We start from the raw sequence: 20093 nt of genomic DNA on the forward strand, positions 1-20093 counted from the left end.
CACGATTTTAATTTGTCTGCAGTTCAGCTCAGGTTTACAGCTCAACTCAGAAAAGAGAGAACAGTGAGAACAGAACTCCTTTCTTCGGAAAAAGAGTTTATTATAAATCAATTATTAGTCAAGCTCTCACACGAGTACTGTATGTCTAGATCCAAGATAACACTTTATGAGATGTGTGATATGAATCTGAGTTAAAATCAGGGCACAGGAAAGTTTCAATGTCTCTGACAGGATGAGGAAACAGCAAAAACAGGAAATCATGTATATGACCTATATATTACATCACGGCAGATGTTGTATTTTTCCAGAGCATGATTCCATTAAAAAGACACAAACGTCTGCAGAATCCTTTTTATTTACCCATTTCGAGACAAATCGAGACAAGCAGGTTATGTATATATCTTTGTTACAAAAATATCATGTCGCAGTTCTTCTGTCAACACCTCTTCAGCGTAGCAGCGAACTCAAACTGATCAAATAGAGACTTTAAAACCTGCAAACAAAAACTCAGACATCCAGGGACCACACACCTAATTTATACTGAAAAATATGTTATATATGCATATATATATTTACATTACCAGTCACTTCAAAACAATCTCACGTGATTACAGTTACATCCTGTACATATTGCATCTTTCACATGAGCTGGATTTCATATTAGCCGTTAAATGGCGTTTACAGAAATGTATATTAAAACCCCCGTCTGACAGTCACTTCTTATGAGGTGGAAATAATGACGAGCAACTTTTACTACTAACAACATTGCACATTGCATTTTTCTCCACCCTCATCACCCGCCATCCAACCGCAACACAACCACGGAGTATTTCATGTGTCTGAGCAGCACTGAACAATTCAAACTAGTAATGTTTAAATTCAAAACGACAGGATTCACAGAAAACGCTTTCTCCTCCGACTGCAAGGAGCTTCATTCAGAGCACCCCGGAGGTAAAACCGGCTTTACATTCCACACACTGACGGCTGGTGTGACTTCCTGACTTGTCAAGTCATAGACTCCAGTTTTGCAACTTCCGAGGGAGCAGATTATCAGTCGAGCTGATGATTCACTGCCCTGAAGGGAAATGACTTACGACTCTTGATTGCTTTACAACAGGAAACATTCAGACGGAAAAATACAGATCGGGTACTGACCACGACAATTCCCACTCATTAATAATAGCTGTATATAGCTAATATTGTAACTTCAACAAATAAATACATCTCATTAAAGCCCCAATCCAGACAGGTTTAATACAGTAGATCAATGATTGGTACACAAAATAAACACGTCAATTAAAAATAACAATCTTCCACAGGGATACAAACTGTAATTTAGGCATTTTGTCTCAGATAAATAAAGATAATTAAAAATGTTTCTTGCACCATTTGAGAGATAAAGATTTTCTCATGCTGAGGGTAATAATAAACCGAAACTACACAGTAACCTTAACCTTAGCCCTAACGCCCAAGAGAGAAATATATGAGGGTCATCATAAATACTGGAACATTTGTTAGCCCCTTAAACTTTTTTAAATAAATTCAAAACAAAAACTTTAAAGGGCACTCCTAGCATGACCTTGCAATAACCGCATCACGTGCCGCTTTAGAATATACTCAAAGCTCATTTTTCGCTGTAAGATTTACAACAAACAAGTAAAATAAAAAATAATGTGACAAGTGCGGTGCCACATGACGCGCCATGTTCTACTTCTGGAATAGGTCTTTAGTACAGCAGTTAAGTTACAAAGATAAAAACCTCACATTATTTGGAAAAAAAACACAACATGCCAAACGAGACATAAACGTAACGCCACGTACAGGTCTGATTCCCACGCAGACACTTTGCACTTGAACAGCCCTTCAGACCAGTTGATCTTTGTCCACAAGGGGCATTAATGTGCTGTACGGACTAAGAGTGCGTTAGCTGCAGTATTGCTTTTTGGTTTGAAAGCAGACAGAAGCGGTAAGGTCTGTCCCTCACGTCACATGCTACATTCCGTCCCTCTTGCTCGGCTCTTCAGAGGAAATAGCTCTGGTGCAAACGGGTGCTTCTGCTGCCTTTACACAAAATAAAGGTTTTGATATTATAAGGCAGGAAAATTGGTTTCCAGTTTACGTTAAAAAAAAAGAAACAAATTCAAATCAGCATTATATACAGGTGCAGTTGAACACTGCACACTAGAAGATATATTCAATCAAGATATCAGTGTCTACACTGTACACACTACCCAGCCAGTAACAAGTCGAAGTCAGTGGAAAGAGCAGCTGCTGTTGAAAGCTTTCACAAATCTCATGTTACATATCTAAATTTTCGTCATGTTATTAGAGGCAACACCATCCCCTTTACAAGTTTGCAACTTCAGAGGCAAACCTAAATTTAAATTATACCTAAAAATAAATATGTTTATTTCCTTTGTTTCCTCTGTGACAGGAAGTAAAAACAAGCGTTTTATATAAATGACTTGTGGGAATGACTGGCTAGCAAAGGTATCATTTTGTTTTTCCATGCTCTTGTAAAGTGCCCAGGATGAGGATCTCTGTGCGGTCACAGGCTGGAGGGTTGGGCCTGCGGCTGTATCTGTGTGTGGTGGCTTGGCTGAGCCAGCTCACAGTCTTGTGGTCGTTGTTCCACCCCCCGAGCGTACATGAGAACGAGGGTGACCGTAGCAAAGGTGGCTGCATTCACAGGGAAGGCCCGCAGCAGCGTGGAGGTGAGGCCCCGCGTGAACACCATGTAGCCCTCTCTCCTCACACTCTGTCGCACACAGTCAGCGATGCCGCTGTACTTGTATACTCCACCCACCCCATCCGCCTGGAGCCGCGATTTGATCACATCCACAGGGTAAGTGGAGAGCCAGGAGGCGATGCCAGCCATGCCCCCGGAAAACAGCAGCTTGGGGATCATGTAGCGGTCGTTGGGCTCACAGCCAAGGTAACGCGTCAGCACATCGTAGGCCAGGAAATACACTCCGAAGCCAGGGGTTTCTCGGATAAGCGTGGTCACCATGCCTCTGTTCACTCCCCTCAAACCCTCACGGTTGTAGATGCGTACCAAGCAGTCCAGGGAGTTCTTGTACAACCTCCTGGAGGATTTCTTCTCCCCGGTGCCCTGCATTTGCATGCGGGTCTTAGCCAGCTCCATGGGGCAGCAGATGACGCACTGGATGGCCCCTGCCGCTGCACCTGCAAGGAACTGGTTCAAAGGGGTGTCGTTTCCCAGGCGACGCATGGTGTTTCCCTGAACACCGAACACTATAGCATTGATGAACGTAAGGCCCATCATGGGGGACCCGATGCCTTTGTACAATCCCAACAGCTGTGGAGAAAGAGAGAGATGTCACGTTAGACAAGCGGTTTTAAGTGCTTAAAAAACATTTCGGTCTTAAACTGTGTCATCACTTTTTTATTTCATTAATTGTGGGATTAACGCAATAAAGGTTCACAGTGTTTCTCCCATCAGATCACTGACCACTGATCACAAACATGGCCTGTGTGATATCCATTTGACAAAAATCCATCAAAGTGAAGGACAACTTAAATCCCTGTAATCATCTATTATGATTCAAACCACAAATCCATTTACAATCTTCCTGTCATTAGTGTAACTGTTTATTTTGTCACTGTACACACAAATACACAAGCCTCCTCTATGTGTGACTAAGTAGGTCAGAAAAGCTATGTACTGTCTAGCATGCTTCTCCAAAAATTTTAATAAATAGTGATGGTGTTAAGGACACCATCTTAACATGTTTTTTGACAAGACTAATTCTAATCTTTTTTAACTTAATTTTAATTCTACACACTGAACCTTTAAGCTTTTGACTTATCTCCACCAGGAATGTTCCCCACTCATGTATTTGATGTACTGAAACTCGACCATCACTCTGACCAGTCTCACTTAAGAGTGAACATCTATTTATGTCCAGCCATTGACCGTTATCCCTTTAGTTTCTTATCCAGTTGAGAGCTTCACAGCCCAAAGAGGGAGAGACTAACCTAACATACAGTGTTATGACTACATACAGTTGTCAGCATTAGATTTGAAAGGAAAATAAATGCACCTACCGACTCCTGCCGGATAATGGACTGGAAACAGTGGTAGGTCCCGCGGTACAGTGGCCTGTCAACACTCTGGACCTGCAGTCTCACCTGCACCAGAAGACACTCTTCATGTTAAACCCCTCGACAACTACTGAACATTACTGTGCTGCTGCATACATTGTGTTGTGATGAAACAGAATTAACTTAAACTAAGCATTAGATAAATATGTTTCTGGGAAAGGAACATTAATGAAACTGCAGAATAACCTTTAAACTTTTTTTATAATTGTGAGATATTTCCCTGTGCATTAAAAATGTAACTTCTCCTACCTTAACTGTGTCAAATGGGTGTCCAACCAAGACTCCAGCAGCACCTGAAGACAAAGGCAGAAGACACAATGGGAAATAAAAATGTGTCCTCAAACTAACACCGTAAGCAGAAGAGGCAGGATACCAAACGCATGGCCCGTGATGATGTCACAATACAGCGATTTTGCGATGATCGATATATTGCAGGACAATAATGATATGTTCCTGCACTTTAATCCAAGAGGTTCAATGCAGGATTTGGGTTTTTATTCACTTTCTTAGAGTTTGACACAAACCACGATTAAACACCGAACAAAAAAGTCTAGTGCCTAGTTTGTCTTTAACAAACACAATGTACAATGTCCAATTTACATAGAGAATTAATAGCTAAATAACTAAATATCGATAATCGTATCTTATGATTCAGGATGATGGTATATTGCTGTATCGATATTTGGTCCCCTCCCTATTACAGACCATCCAAGCTTCATACTTAGAAAAGTTACGAGAGCCATACTCCACATTTCTAATCCCAATGACTTTCATAGGTAACTGAGGTATTGCAACCTTCTACTGACACTTGCCGTCTCTCTCTGCACTGGTTATTGACCTAACTGCTTAACATCAGGGCATACATTACATAAGAAGAACAAGTTTGCCAGCATGTTTTATTATCAGGGAAAACCTGCATGACCTGATTTGCAGCATTTTAACGTGGAGAAAGTACAGCGCATCTTCAGACAGCCTATGGTAAGAGGCATAGCCTAAATTAATATCTGTGTTAGGGTCATTAACTATCTGTTTACCTTCCAACAACTTTCCTTCTACGTCTTGGTTTCACACAGTGCTCGCCCACGGTGTCACACAGCCCACCACTCCCTTTTCTGCTGCTTCGAATCCACACTGATCTCATATAGAGGTTCTCTGAAATCGTAGCGAAGGTTCTGTACATAATTAAATCAAAGGTGTGAGACACTCCAAACCTCTGATGACATTTCATTACCCTTGTGCACAGGCCTTTCCATCTGGCCCATGTGCACAGAACCGTTGCTTCTGGCTCTGTTGTGTAATTTTAGAGTCTGCTTCCATCTCCCCCATGGTAACGCTGCCATATTGAGCCGCAGCCAGCTCACGGGGCATCATCACCCTCTAAAACTTTCTTAGCACGTTTTTGATCGTTACATAATTTGAGTTAAGGCGGCACATGCCCTTTATGTGAGGCCAGTTGGGGCTTCTCACCTGAAACCTAATAACAGCTCCTAGCCTGAACTCACACAACAACAAAAGGTGGAAGGTGTAAGTAACTTTTCCAACATTAAAATGTCTCAAATCTGTAATTGTGATCAAAGTAATGGTCTTTTATATTTGGTCACATGTCAATGGCATCACATTCAATTTGCACATACATGAGACCAAACTGTTGACCAGACATGGTGAAAATGTAGTTTTTAATCCAGTTTTTATGTTACAGTGTTTAGATCCTGGTTGTTTTAACTATATATTTTTAAATGATGAAGGATTTTAATCATCTGACATCTGGATCATAAGTTGTCAAAAAAACAAGGTGAACAAACGTTAGCATCAGCGCAGCTCGCGGTCCCTTCCTATTCAGCTCCCATTAAAAAACACCTAAATCATTAACACTGGAGGAATCCAACGTGGGAGACGCTGTGGTGGTGGTAGAGACATCAACACCCATGATCCCATGCCACTTGACAGTGGCACCAAATCCTGTTTTTTGTTATTGTTTGGATTAAGAGACCCCTGGGGGCAGAAAACTACATAACTTGTGGTTAATAGTTAACCAGAGGTTATCTCAGGAAACTAACACTTGAAAGAGTACCTGCAGATTATAGACCTACCCTCTAACATAATCCCTCATGCCATAAAATATCATATATTTTTATGATATGGGCAGTGTTGCTAATCATTGAGCCGGTTGGCTTTCCTGCGACAATACATTTTTATATGATTTCTATATATTTTGTCATGTTTGTAATGTATATGATCTGTCATACTTAGCTGAGTAACATTGTCTGAATGATTTTCCAGGTAAATTAAATGTAGCATTATACGAAGCTCGTCAAATGTTTACAAATAGGTAGCTGATTGTCACGGTGATATTTTCAGTTTATGTTCGTTGTATATTTTGGTCGGGTAAAGAATCAAACTGTTTAAAAGAATAATATGATGCCAAATATTCTTAAAGGAGAATTAAGAACAGGGCTGAAGTCTCTGACCCACCTGGGTCACCTCGGTAAACAAACCACAGTGAGCTAATCCTATAAGCACCTGCTCTGTCACATGACTCATTTGTAAAGCCCGCATGTGTTTGATACAATGACAATTGACCTCAATATACTGCTATGACCTGAAGCGAGAAGAAAACATAAGCAGCAGGTGGATGTTGCATCGTGGTAGTAATAACAAACCTCATGTGTCACCAGCCATTCTTTAATACCCGTGCATGTGCAGCTTTTAACCTTCATGCCAACTTCTCCTGTCCCGAGCACCATGACACTTGGCTCACCTTGTTTTGACATTTGAGATGCTTGTCCTGAGATCAACGACAATGCGAGAGGGTGGAAAACCACATGGTGTGGGATGTCCCTCACAGAAGAATAAAGGGAGCACGGGATTGGTCTGTGGAGGGGTGTGCACTGGTGTGCACTGATTCATGCTATCTGATTGTTGCGTGTGTGGAAACCTAAAACAGCTCTTCCATCCTGGCTCGGAAGCTCGGGTTGCACTTGTGTAGCGTTTGCATACTTTCAGTTCTCTCTCCACAGACTGTGCAAGTGACACCAGGGGGGGGGGGGACGAAGAAGGTTGGCGCTTCCTTTATTACCAAGAACAAGCCTGGTGCTTTCATTCATTCATTCCTTCCTTCCTTGAACGAAATTTAGCAATCACAAACCTATTACAGGGATAATAACAATAATAAACTTCCTGTAATCACTGTAACTTCACCCTGCAGCTGAAAACACAATAGCCCAGTGACAACCCAGTGACTCCCTGTCAAAGCCCCCCGGCACCAGGTCAGATGCAGGGGGATGACAGTGCTCGCTGTAGTGTGCGTGGCGACCTGCGGTGGAATTTGGAAAATGCAGTGGAAATCATGAGAGAGAGAGTTGCATCACATCGGAATGGGGTGTTGCTGGTCGTGTCTGTGGATTAGGCGTGGATCGCTGGCAACGAAGAGGAGCACATCAGCCCGGGTGAGGAAGGTGAACCACCTGTGAGGATCAAGGCGGCGGCGGCGGCGGCAAGTGTGCGCATCTTAGCTAGCGATAAGAGAAGTGGGTGAAACGAGCGCTTACCTCCGATGCATCCTGCAAGGAAGTCCATCCCCGCTCTTCAGCGTCTCTTCTCGGCTGAGGGAGATGCTTTGATCGTGGAGTGAATGAAGACGATCTGTTTGAAACCTTGTTTTCAGAAACCGTTCACTTCCTAGAGCACCTGACAGTTAAAGCTAGCCCCTGTGTTAGCTAACACCGGCTAGCTACTTCCTTTAGTCTCCCTCTGGCTACAAGTCTGTGCGGTTCGGTTTCCTCTGAGCGTTGGATGGAACTCGTCCTCTGTTTAACCGACTGAACCTCTGCTGTTCACCTACACGACCTGCATTAACCGTAGTGGCGCTGACAGGCGGCCGCTCCTCCGTCTGTGCAGCTGTAGCGGCGAGCTAGGAGAGGGGGGGGGGGGGGGGGGGGGGGGGGCGGGAGTTACCGGCGTCGGGCTCGAGTTTCTGTCCAATCAGAGGGGAGAGGCGACGCCGACACCCCGCTCCCTCCGGCTAATCCTCGCCGCTCATTGGCCGAGGGGCCTGCAAGGGCTCCCAATGTCGAAGTGCGTCATCGGTGCCCTGTGATGTTTCGCTTTTGAATGTACGGTCCACAGATCCTCGTGCGTACATGGAAGCAGTTATGTCAACAATGAATGTTATTTAAAAAAAAAGATTATAAACAGTTGTCACAATTTATTCGTTTTTTTAACAAGTTTTTTAAATAATAATAAAAAAAACGTTTATAGAACGAAATCATGTACATACTGTGGGTACATATGATAATAACATTATAACTATTTATAGAACACCTTTCAAAAAAGCGGTTACAAAGTGCTAAATAAAGAATAGAATATATATATATTTATAATCATTATTATTAATAACAATACAAAACCGAAATACATGTTTGATCTATATATAAATACAAATGACAAATACATAAAATGAAGCAAATAAAGGGGTGAACGCAATAGATAAAGAAGCAGGGATAAACCTGTTTAGCATAATACACAGGTTTACTTAATAAGATAAGATCAAATAAGATAAGATAACCCGTATTCATCCCATCCAGCGGGGAAATTCATTTGTTACAGCAGCAGATCCATCAATTCAAATAAATATGCAGAGAACGTGTACACGATAAACACCTTTCATCACCGGTGGAAATACTATTTGCAGAGAAAAGTGCAGTGTCACAGGATACTGAACTAAACTCCGCATGTAGAACAATACAGTTGATCAGATATTCAAGGGCACCGTCCTCTGGTTTAACATGGTACCAGACGACATCTTTGACAGTGTATTTATAAATGTGCAGCTTTGAGAAATTATGTAATTTTTTTTTAAACGATGCAATAAGCTTGAAAAAGTTGCGTTTATGAAGCTTTAATAAGTGACTTTTTATTCTGTGGAGTATAAACACGCAAGATAATAATAATGTGCGACTCCCGCATGATTTGATGGTGTTTAAACGCTGATACCTCCTAAGTCATCCACCCATGCAGTCACAGTGGATTCCCTCGGCTAAACCCGGAAGCGCTGCTGTTTGGTTAGCAGCGTGACACTCCTCCCTCCTTACGTCACGTAACAGGAGCACGCTGAAGGTTATCGTGGGTTTGTATGAAGCGGAGGGAAGAATGATCTCTCATCTGAGAAGTAGCGGCGGACCTGTCACCATCTGACAACATGCAGATCGTGGATTTTGTCTCCGGATCGCTGGCAGGTAAACGATACAAGGCTACTCTAGCTAGTTTGGGATTGAACGTCACCGGTAGGGTGGCTGCAGTGTTTGCTACGTGGCTAAGTTAGCTGCTGTATGGTTGCGTGACTGCAGGACAGCACATGAGGGGATCCCATTAAAACTACTTCTATTCATACATGATATATGTGTGTATCTGATCTACTTTAACTATAAGTAGTGTGTCGTTTCTTGTAGGGCTGGGCTATCAAACAATATCAATAATTATCATCAATAGCAATATAATACAGTAATAAACATATCGATACAGTATACAGTATATGTTTATGCATGGTGTATAAACCCATTCATGGTCTACCTCAGATTCGTGTTTGCTGTTTATCAAGTGTCAAGAGTAATAAGAACAATTCAATTATATGTGGAGCCTGTAGATGCCTTAAGACTATACATTTAAAAAATAAATGTACTTAACAGTAAAAGCTTACACTGAAAAAACACACTGAAAATAGGCAAGTTAATTAAATATATATAAATATGCTTAAAAAATGACAGATAGATTAGGGCTGGGCAATATGACCAAAAATGGTGTCAAGATAAACCTTTTCATATGAATTGATATTGAAATATTTATCCCAATAAAATGTCGCATTAATATCTCATTCATTTTTAAGTCGGAATATTTCTCCTGAGTGAAGATTGTGGTTCAAATCTGTGGTCGAACATTAAAAACCAATAATGTGTTATTCCTCCTCACTGTGCTTGCACAGTGCATAAGTAATATATGGATGTTTATTAAACTTTTGTTATATTGCTGTTGATGGAAATTATATTGCAACAAATATTGCTATTTTTGTATTGCCCCTATATTGAATGTATAACTAATCCATCATGTGCACTGTCAACAAGTTAAATATGTTTAAAATGCCTTCAGGGGTGTCACTTCAGTTACTTATCCCAGTGCTTTGTAAAAAAAATAATTTCTTATATCGAAATTAATTTGTATTTATGTGTTGGTTCATGAAAAAATGAAATACATCACACAGAATTTCTTATTTTGCCTGACTACTACCAGGCTTTATTAAAAAAAAAAAAAAATAGTAAAAACGAAGGAGCAGTAAATATTTACATCTGACTTACCGGTCAACTGTACCTGATTCACAAATTGCAGTTAAAGTCAATATGGTTGATCAGTGTTTGTGTTGTCTTATGTAATCACACAGGAGCATGTGGAGTTGCTCTGGGCTACCCTCTAGAGACAGTGCGGGTAAGTAGCAAATATTTGAAACACAATATAGCTGTTTAACAAATAAACATAGTTATTACACCGTCGTCTTAATCTTTCTAGGTCCGGATCCAGACCCAGAAACAGTTTACTGGAATATGGCAGTGTGCTGTTACAACATTTTCAAAAGAAGGGGTAAGTGGTGCTTTTGTTTCCTCCAGCCTTGTGAAAAACATTCACAGTTGTTTCTGAATGTGAGGTTAGGAAACATACCTCTGCCAAGGCCCAATCAAGCTGCACCAAATTTCATGCACTTCTAGAAATCAGTTCCCTAAATGTCTGATTTTTTTACATCAGGATCCATACATATTCCGGGAAATCAGTGAAAATGTAAAAAAAAAAAAATCCTATCTATTAACAACAAAATAAGCAGAAATAAATTCCTGGATCCACCCCCTGATCTGGATGTGCACCAAAATGTAATGGGTTCTTCTTTGACCTGGTCCGCGCATCATTCCACCAAGTTTCATGGTATATTGTCCTGTACTTTTTGCGAAATCTTGCTTACAAACAGACAAATATACAAACCAACCAATAAACAAACGGACAACAGCGAAATAATAACCTCCTTGGCGGAGGAAAGAAACAACTCATGACAGCTAAACATATCTGATGACTTTCCTAGCTAAAAGTGATTCAGCATATTTGAAATTCATTACCTCTTCATTTGGTCTTAAATGCTAGTTAATCTTAAAGTTAAAGCTCCACTCCAGCCACCCCTGAAACTCTTCTTTGTTCCTCAAAATTAAAGTTTTAAAAGGTTTGTCTTGGAAAAAATCCCCTAATGGCCTTAAAATTGTTTAAATCTAACTATACACCTTCCTCACTCATTTCAAGTATACAAATATACTAGCATGGCCACGCCCCTCCTTGTGAAGTCACAAACCCTGGCTGTTTGAATCATTCTTTTTTTTCAGACATGCATTTATATACTGCGGTGTTAAAGTGGAGATACTCAGCAATGGCTCTGACTGTGTATTTCACTCATAGTGTCTTTTCTCACATAAAATGCACAAATCATTGTGTTTAAAAACATGATTTTCACCAACGGGCACTTGGCCAACTGAATTGCTAAGTGAGTGTTAGTGAGAGTTCAGGGATGTGATGCCCTTTTTTGTTCGATTTGCTTTGTTTACTACTTCTCACTGGTGTCCCTCTTTTCTTTTTTTGTGTCACAAGGTGCACGGCTTCTTCAAAGGCATGACCATACCCATCAGCACGATCTCTGTGACCTCCGCCGTAGTATTCGCCACATACAGGGACTGCCTGCGTCGTCTGAACCAGGCACGAGGAGCTGATCCTACGGCTCCAAACAGAAAACTAGATGTCTTCCTGTCTGGTATGGTGGCGGGTATAGTTCAGGTAATGGAGACAATTTAATGAACTGCCTGCAAGATTTTGATTCATTTCATCTTCAATGTTGTGTACAACGCAAAGTCCCTATGTGTTTTAGCCATGACAAATCAAGGGACTGCATCACAGATAAAAAAACGCAAAAATATATCTTACCTATAATTCCCAGATGTCTGTAGCCTTTCATACATTTGTAGCTTTTATGTGTCCACGTTTTGAGAAGTCTGATAGAGTTCCCTTATCTCCTCTGTCCAACAGACTTCAGTGCTGGCTCCAGGTGACATCGTGAAAGTACGACTGCAGTGTCAGACCGAGTCCAAGCGAGGAGGACCCGACATGCCCAAACCTAAGTACCGTGGTCCAATTCACTGTCTGCTGAGCATTATTAGAGAAGAGGGTGTCCGGGGCCTTTACAGAGGGATACTACCGCTCATACTACGAGACGCGCCATCGTTTGCCATGTACTTTTGGACCTATTCCGTTTGCTGCGAATTACTCACACGCAGTGGCAAGAAGAGTCCAGGTGAGTGAAGTCTACGTCCCCGTTCACACCTGGCGTGAACCTGTGTCTTGGGTGATCTGATCACAAGTGGGCAGCTCTGATTACAGGCGTGAATGACACAATGAGAATGCACTGACATCCACCGAGGCCACATTTGGAGTTTATCTGTTTTAGGTGTGTGCAAATGCATCCAAGGCCAGTTTGATAATGACCCAAAGACATACATAACATACAGTACATTGATTTATTTGTAATTCTCTCTCTCTGTATCTCTCTCTCTCTCACACACACTAGAGCCTGACCAATTTATTGGTGTGCCGATATTCGCCTCTCAGAGTCATATATATTCCTTTCAAAGTATTACTTCGAAAATAAATGTATAATTGTGAACGGGCAGTAAGGTACGAGGCTACTTCTCCAAAGATGCTGATTTCTGCAGTACCTGCAAAGCAAAAAAAAGCCAGGGATCTATATTGACATCTGTGTTTATATTTATCCAAATCCGCTTTTATTTTTCAGAATAAACAACTCAGAAAAGAGTATATGTCCACATTTTACATACAAATGTTTATCTTCTAAATTCAAGTTGAAAATATTTGGTTACAGATGTGTTTTCTTCTTATTTATTTATAACTTTATGGTTAAATTGTAAAATATTGCATTTCATTGTCATGAAGGTTCGATAATGGCATCTTAAGAATCATTGAGAATGACTGATTACCCCCTTATATCGCCGTTGGCACCCGGAAATTACATATTGGTCGGGCTCTAACACACACACACACATTGAGAATGGAGGCGGACTGGCTTGAAACAACAACACTCTGTACGTGTTAATTTGCATATAGTGCGGAGCTAAGTGGGATCTGATCACAAGTGCTCACTTGAGACGTATGTCTAGACGCGTTCTAATACCAGGTGTGAACTCAGAGTCCACTTGTCGGATTACACCAGAAGCATGTTAATGCCAGGGATGAACACGTCACCTTTCCACCACGCTCTGCATTTTCTTTCTTTTGGGGAAGTTGGTTGAGTGGTTAACATTTCCGACCACGACTCTTTGGCAAAACCGAGCTTAATGCATGTTCTAATGTTTTCAATTGACAATAGGATTATTTAATCACTGTCCTTGTTGGTGCTTATCTGCTCCTTTGCATGACAGTAAATCAAAAGTGTTGCATGAGCGGAGGTTAGCATAACCATGGCTTCCAAACACAGTCAAGGCAAACATGCAGAAGCCCAAAATGTCCCCATTATGTTTGGAATTCCCTGAGGATTAGGATGTCTCCCTTTAACATCAGCATCTTCTGATTTCACCCAGATTGGAGAGCTGTAATGCTGGCCGGTGGACTGGCAGGAATGGTGGGTTGGACTATAGGCACACCCATGGATGTGATCAAATCCCGTCTGCAGATGGACGGCATTCGGGGGCCGAGGAAATACAGAGGTCTTATCCACTGCCTGACTGACACGGTGCGGGTGGAAGGAGTCGGCGTTTTCTACAGAAGCTTGGGCATCAGCGTTTTGCGCGCGTTCCCTGTTGGGGTTGCCGTGTTTGCTACGTACGAGGTTGTCAGCGGTTTCCTCCGACCTGGACCAGACAGCATTGAACTGCCTTGGAGGCTGAAATAGTATCAACTACTTCCATCCTCTGTGTATCATGCTCCTCTCTCTGTATTTAATGTTTGTTTTTACAATGACGTCCACAGCTGCAGAGACTGGTAAGGATGGTTTGCACAGCTATCATGTGAGCTTCCTGTTACATATAGTATTCCTAGTGAGGGTTACATATCCTAATATGCTCAGGGGAAACGTGTTAAGGAACTGCTGTTACCAGATAGTGGACCATGCAGCAGCTAACCACTAGATGTCCTCCCTGGCCAGTATGTAACCATATCTGGGGGTTCTTTTCTGAATATGACAAAAAAATTATCTGCATGACTGGTGCCTTTTTTCACCAGAAGTGCAGCGCACCAAGAAACTGCAGTACTTATTTAATTTTAGTTATGGTTGGCACCTCAAGACCATGTAAGACCTCGAATGTAGAATTTATCAATGAGCTACAATACGCACAGTTAGGGAAGAATGAAACCGGTCCGAGGTGCATTAATACGTCCTCTGCTTATTTCCAGCTCAGCAGCAACATACTTGATGGTTCATAATATTTAAACCTTTGATGCAGTGGATCAAGGGTCAACATATCTGCCAATTTTTTTTATTTTTTTTAATCAAGATGCATGAATTGTTCTCTGAGAAATCAAGGAAAATGTTATAAAACGCCCTTCCTCGCAATTTTTTAAGTTAGTGGAGAAAATCCAGGATCTGCCCCCTGATCCGGATCCACACCAATATTTAAAAGGTTTTTCCCTTTACCCCTCAACAACATTTCTTGGAAATTGTTTTTTAAATGTTTGTGTAGTCCTGCTAAATAACAAACAAACTTGGCGGTGGTAATTACATACAGAAATACACTGACCATCATTGTATGCCCTCAGAAAGACATGTATGTACTTTCTTTTTACCTCCTTCTTCATATACGTTTATACAATACACTCGCCCCCAACATATAAAACACGTTGCTAAGTTGTGGGTTTATTTTCAGGGGAATGAGGGACATGAAAGGACAAATCTGCTATCAATATTTCTTGTAATCAACTTTTATAATTTTAATGGAAATATTAATTTTACTCTCTTGAACAAAAGCACTACAAGAAAACTACTAAATGGTGAATTGATTTCTAACGTCATGTAAGCAAACTGACACTGGAATATTTAGTCTCCAAATATCAGTTCCTACTTCTGTTCTGAGATTATTATTATTACTACAGATTGCAATTCAAAATGTGCGTAAGTGGCAATTCTGACTGCACTTAGAATATGAAATGTAGACCACTGTATAATTATGGCCTTCTAAAATTTAGGATATGTTCACATATCTGAGTTTTAGCTGCAAGTTGGATTTCATTTTTAATATTTTTAATATTTCTTTTAAATCTTTCATAACTTAAAGTGAACATGATTCTGTATGATTATTAGACACCACATGTTTTTTATTTGTGCCATGTTGTTTCGTAGCGGTACCGCCACCTAGTGTGTGAGACGGACATCATCCTGGTAACATCATTCAGATCGGTGTCTGCAAATCTTTCAAAATAATATCACTAGTTTTGCTCCAACTAAGACCATCCTGATATTGTTTTTGTTAAGGTTAAATATTTCACTAAAAATGAGTAACTGGAAATGATATTGTTTTCTTTCTATTTCTGCAACATGCACACCCTTGGTTATGTTTTTTTATTTATTTTGTGTGTGTGATACGGTATCTACAAGGTTACGGCTGCTCGGATATTTCTTTGAAAAATATGTAACCTATAACTATTCAGTGAACTTTAATGGGATGTGTGTATAATTTAACTTTGATTTGTGTTGAGGAGTAACAATCAATGTAGAGTGATATTTTAGATATGAAGAAATAGATAGTGTAACAAAATATATATCGTAGTGGACGCCTTAAATCCTTCAAACATTTTAGATGTGCAGTTTTAAAAGAGAGAGTCCTTCTTCCTCGGTGGAGTCACTTCCATTCGTTTCCATCATTGAGTTTGAATGTGTGGATTACAATAATAATTTTGATCCCATTAATGCAATGCAGGATATAGTGGAAGCTGTTGCTTCGTGAAATGTGGCAGAATCATCTCTGCAGTGTGTTGAATAATAGAACAGAGGGATTGGTGTAGCATCCACAAACTTTGTGTTCCCAGCTTTACACATTGTGGGAAACTTTAGACCTCAAAAGACATTCACACAGTTTTTATTGATGTGGACCATATATATGTTTGTGGCAATGTTTTTTCAATGAAGCTTGAAACCTGATTTATTCCCCCAATAAAGAACTACTGACAGAGCTTTGATCGTTATACCTGATGTTACGGTTTTAATAAATGATATCCTTCTGAGCACATGATGTGAATGAAAGATCAGATATAATAACTGTGAATGAAGGTATAAAAGTGAGCTTAAATAGAGGAAAGACTTCCCAAACATCCCCCCCAGTCCCTTCCAAACTCAGCATTGGGTGAACAAACAATGAAATAATGAACTGAATCAGATTATCCCACAGGCAATATCAAGTGAAAACCCTAGACTGTATATAAAGAGGTGAGAGCACTACCGGAGCAGATTGAGTGACCCACCACTGCTCCTTCTGGCCCACGCACATTATTACCACACTTGTTCCACCTCGCTGTCTTTGTATTTGTGGTGAGAAATGACAGTTAGAAACTCCACAAAATACTGTATGTCACCTGTTTTACATGTGTAATTGGCCCCTGTTTATCCCACCATGGGTGCGACGAAGGGCTTTTATAAACAACTCAACTGTAATGATTTAATTGCATTATGAGATTTACTCGATGGTTAAAGTGGGGTTACGCTGGGTGACACCCCAGGAGATCTGTTTTTTTCCGTCAGTCAGTTGTGTGGCGGGCCTTTGTGTTACGAGCTGTAAACAAGCACAAACTCACAACAAGAGTGTCAGTTCCCATATTTACGGCTTGTTATTGTGCGAATGCACTTGTACCCATCAACAACTCTCCCGCAGACAGCAGCTGCAAAACTGACATTAAACACGCTTCATATCTGGAACAGTTTATTAGTTGGCGTCAATTAGTTAATAGCGACCCGACAAAAACAATTATGAGAAGTTCTGTGTAGTTCGCACTTTTTGATCTGCAAGTTTTTTTTGGGGGGCTCTTTGGAAAACACTGCATGGCTCTTTGAGTCTGAATGCCTTTATTTCAGTTCCGAGCCAGAGCCGGGCTTCATAAACAAGGCTTCTCCACTGTGGGATGCTTGCAGAAATTCTAGGAATTGCAGTGTGTGCTGTGCAACGACAAAAACCCCTGAATGTTGCCTTTGTTAGCTGCTTTTAATTAAACCCTGCATTTTCTTCTCACTTATGCAACAACAGCACACAATTATGCAAGCATCTAACGATCGCTCTCGATAAAGTTGCAGGCTGTGACATGACCTGAGTCCAGTGACACCTTTGTAGCATTTTTGATTTACCTCCAACATGTTTTTGCGCACGTAACAGCAACACATCGCCCTAAAGGTCAGCTTCCTAACGGGATTATTCGGACAACCTAAAGACGGTTCTAACAGGTTTGGCGACAGGACGGTGGCCCTTCCGTCTCACAAGGCAGATCATGCAACAGATTATCCTCCCAGTTGTGAAACGTGTGTACTTGAACAAGCAAATCGCTGGGGTTGCGTTGGAGCACCATTAGAGGAGCTTTTAATGTCGCTCGACCGTGTCACAGTATCTGTTTATTCAGGGATCACACTGAAGCCCGGGTTGCCCTCATTTAAAAAAAGTTCCTAATTGTCAAGAGGCACATGTCATGTCAAACAACAACATCTTCCAGTCGACTTGTTTCTAAACAGCCTCTAGTTAAGACCCTAGCATCGCTGGGGCACATCAGACAGCAGGGCCTCGCATGAGTGACTCATCAAATGATGGGCGTTCACATAATGTCTGCTTCATTTTGTTGTCAGAATCGGTCCTTGGCAACTACCACTTGGGCCCCCTTTCACCAATTGCTGTTTGGGCTATTTTGGGATCCCTGCGCTCCCCTGTCGGTGACGTGTGCTGCTGGGTAAATTTGCAGCTCCGGCGGCCTGGGCCTGCAACCTCAGATTGCATCAATCAGGAGAAAAATGGATGGATGGGAAGGTAGGAGGGAGCTGGTCGGGAAACATTAAAAATACAAGTATTGAAAGATGACACAGGGACACGAGTGGGGTCTGAATAGAAAGTGGTGCTGCTGGAAAAAAATGTAAACTATTTAATGTGAGAAACTAATCTGATTGGAATAACTGGAAAACAAGTCTTTGACGAATCATTCAAATTGGATGATGAAGAAAACGTGCTCGCATGTAATGAGATAGATAAAGAATGTGTTCATGAGGAAAAAAACAATGTCCTGGAGTGACGAGTGATGATGGAGGTGGCAGAGTGGGGGCGCTATTGCACTTCCTCACCTGGAGCTGACGGTTTGCCAAAGAGAGGACACGCAGAGGAAACGTTTCTGATGCTCAGTGTAAATTCATGTTGTGCGTGGTTGTGTGTCTGTGTAACACTTGTTGTGTTCGCTGTGTAGTGATGCAGCAAAAGAGGCTTTTAATGGGATTTATTTCACTATTTAAATACAAAAAAAGAAAAAGAAATATTATTGTCTGTCACTCGCTCTTATGAAGGAACTAATGTTACAGAAATAGTAATAAAGCATTTTTTTAAATAAGCAATTAACTGTAATATAAGAAATTGGCATTAATACATAAAAAAAACTATTGATTAAATCATTGAGTTATTTATTATTGATATTTTAGTGGGGGGGGGTGAGTGTAAAGTAAAAATCCATTTGGAAATGCATCTTAAAAGGAGAAATAAGTAACTGAATGAATTAATGAATCGCTTTCCCTTTTTCCTATTTGCTATTCAACCAGCTGAGTCATTTAGCTCCTCCATTCAACCTCTCCATTCCGTCACACTTCGGGCCTTGTGCTGGTAAAACAAGGTCAAACAAAGCAAATTAGCCACGAAATGTAAGAAGCTCTCTGATAACCGGGGTTTGGGATAATCTGATAATCTCATTCAAAACCTGAGACTATTTTGTAGTTTTTGTAAATCCCTTTTTAATTTGAAGAATTTATTGATTGATTGCCTTTGAGTCTAATTGTGTAAAGATTAATACATTGATTCGTACAATTTTTTTCTTTCTTACTGTTTCCTTGAAACTTGTGGTCCTCTGTAGTTTCCATGGTAAATCCTCAGCTCTTTGTATTCATCCAACATTTGATATGTGAGATCAGCACACACACAAAAACACACACACACGCACACATCACAAAATAATACGTTTCTTTCACTTGGAGATCTGTTGTTCCGATAATGAGGTGCACTTACTAAACTGTGAAATTAAATATGTCTGATTCAAAATAACTGAGAAAACCAATGCAGGTAACAACAATGCATCATTCATCCTGTGGGCGTGAGTGAAAACTTGTAATGTTTGTGGTATATTTTGGACCAAACCAATTTCAGACTGGAGATTGAAGAGCACATAATTGCTGACTACAGTAACTATCGGTGATTTCACCTTTCTGCATTTCAGAGATTTCATATGAAAATATTAACAATTTTCTGCTACAAGCTATAAGAAGATGTTCTATTCTTATTTTTCATTATATATATGAGCAGGTATAGACCTTGACCTGTGTGTGATCTGACGGCTTGATTAACCCTCACTCCAGAAAGGAGTGGTTGTGCTGAGGGGTTTTTGACAAGCAGCAATGTACATGTACAGGACGACAGTTATTCAGGTCACCAGTGTCACTTACTTATATACATTGCTCGCCCACATTGGTGCCGCGTCTGTGGGTGCTGAAAATCGTAAGGAAATTCTTTTGGAGGACTGTGCACAATGCAAAGCAGAGTTTTAACTGTGAGCTAAACCTGTGTACACTCCTATATTTAACTCTTTCGGTGGGAGTGTCTGGATCAGATGGGGTCTGTGGTCGATTGCAGTATTTAAGTCCAAGTCATGAAAGCAGAATCTTT

At 40.8% G+C, this 20093-nt stretch overlaps 2 protein-coding genes across 2 annotated transcripts; one reads left to right on the top strand and one right to left on the bottom strand.

Moving 5' to 3' along the window:
* Positions 1 to 337: 337 nt before the first annotated feature.
* Positions 338 to 8038, bottom strand: slc25a29 (solute carrier family 25 member 29). Its single transcript, XM_034579933.1, has 4 exons — positions 7674 to 8038; positions 4375 to 4418; positions 4069 to 4152; positions 338 to 3319 (listed from the first exon to the last, which is right to left on the bottom strand). The coding sequence occupies exons 1-4, from the start codon at positions 7699 to 7701 to the stop codon at positions 2549 to 2551; spliced, it is 927 nt and encodes a 308-aa protein (XP_034435824.1). The 5' UTR covers positions 7702 to 8038; the 3' UTR covers positions 338 to 2548.
* Positions 8039 to 9100: 1062 nt separating this feature from the next.
* Positions 9101 to 16377, top strand: slc25a47a (solute carrier family 25 member 47a). Its single transcript, XM_034579934.1, has 6 exons — positions 9101 to 9359; positions 10556 to 10599; positions 10681 to 10752; positions 11797 to 11979; positions 12229 to 12493; positions 13794 to 16377. Exons 1-6 carry the CDS (start codon positions 9323 to 9325, stop codon positions 14102 to 14104), a joined length of 912 nt encoding a protein of 303 aa, XP_034435825.1. The 5' UTR covers positions 9101 to 9322; the 3' UTR covers positions 14105 to 16377.
* The last annotated feature ends 3716 nt before the right edge of the window (positions 16378 to 20093 follow it).

This window comes from Hippoglossus hippoglossus, chromosome 24 (assembly GCF_009819705.1).
Source record: "Hippoglossus hippoglossus isolate fHipHip1 chromosome 24, fHipHip1.pri, whole genome shotgun sequence".
Lineage (NCBI taxonomy): Eukaryota > Metazoa > Chordata > Actinopteri > Pleuronectiformes > Pleuronectidae > Hippoglossus > Hippoglossus hippoglossus.

Coding starts and splice junctions, on each gene's coding strand:
- slc25a29 (XM_034579933.1), bottom strand. CDS start 7,701: ATGGACTTCCTTGCAGGATGCATCGGAG. Junction 4,153..4,374: donor ACCCATTTGACACAGTTAAG/GTAGGAGAAGTT, acceptor CTTCTGGTGCAG/GTGAGACTGCAGGTCCAGAG. Junction 3,320..4,068: donor CCATTATCCGGCAGGAGTCG/GTAGGTGCATTT, acceptor CTTTCTCCACAG/CTGTTGGGATTGTACAAAGG.
- slc25a47a (XM_034579934.1), top strand. CDS start 9,323: ATGCAGATCGTGGATTTTGTCTCCGGATCGCTGGCAG. Junction 9,360..10,555: donor TGTCTCCGGATCGCTGGCAG/GTAAACGATACA, acceptor GTAATCACACAG/GAGCATGTGGAGTTGCTCTG. Junction 10,600..10,680: donor ACCCTCTAGAGACAGTGCGG/GTAAGTAGCAAA, acceptor TAATCTTTCTAG/GTCCGGATCCAGACCCAGAA.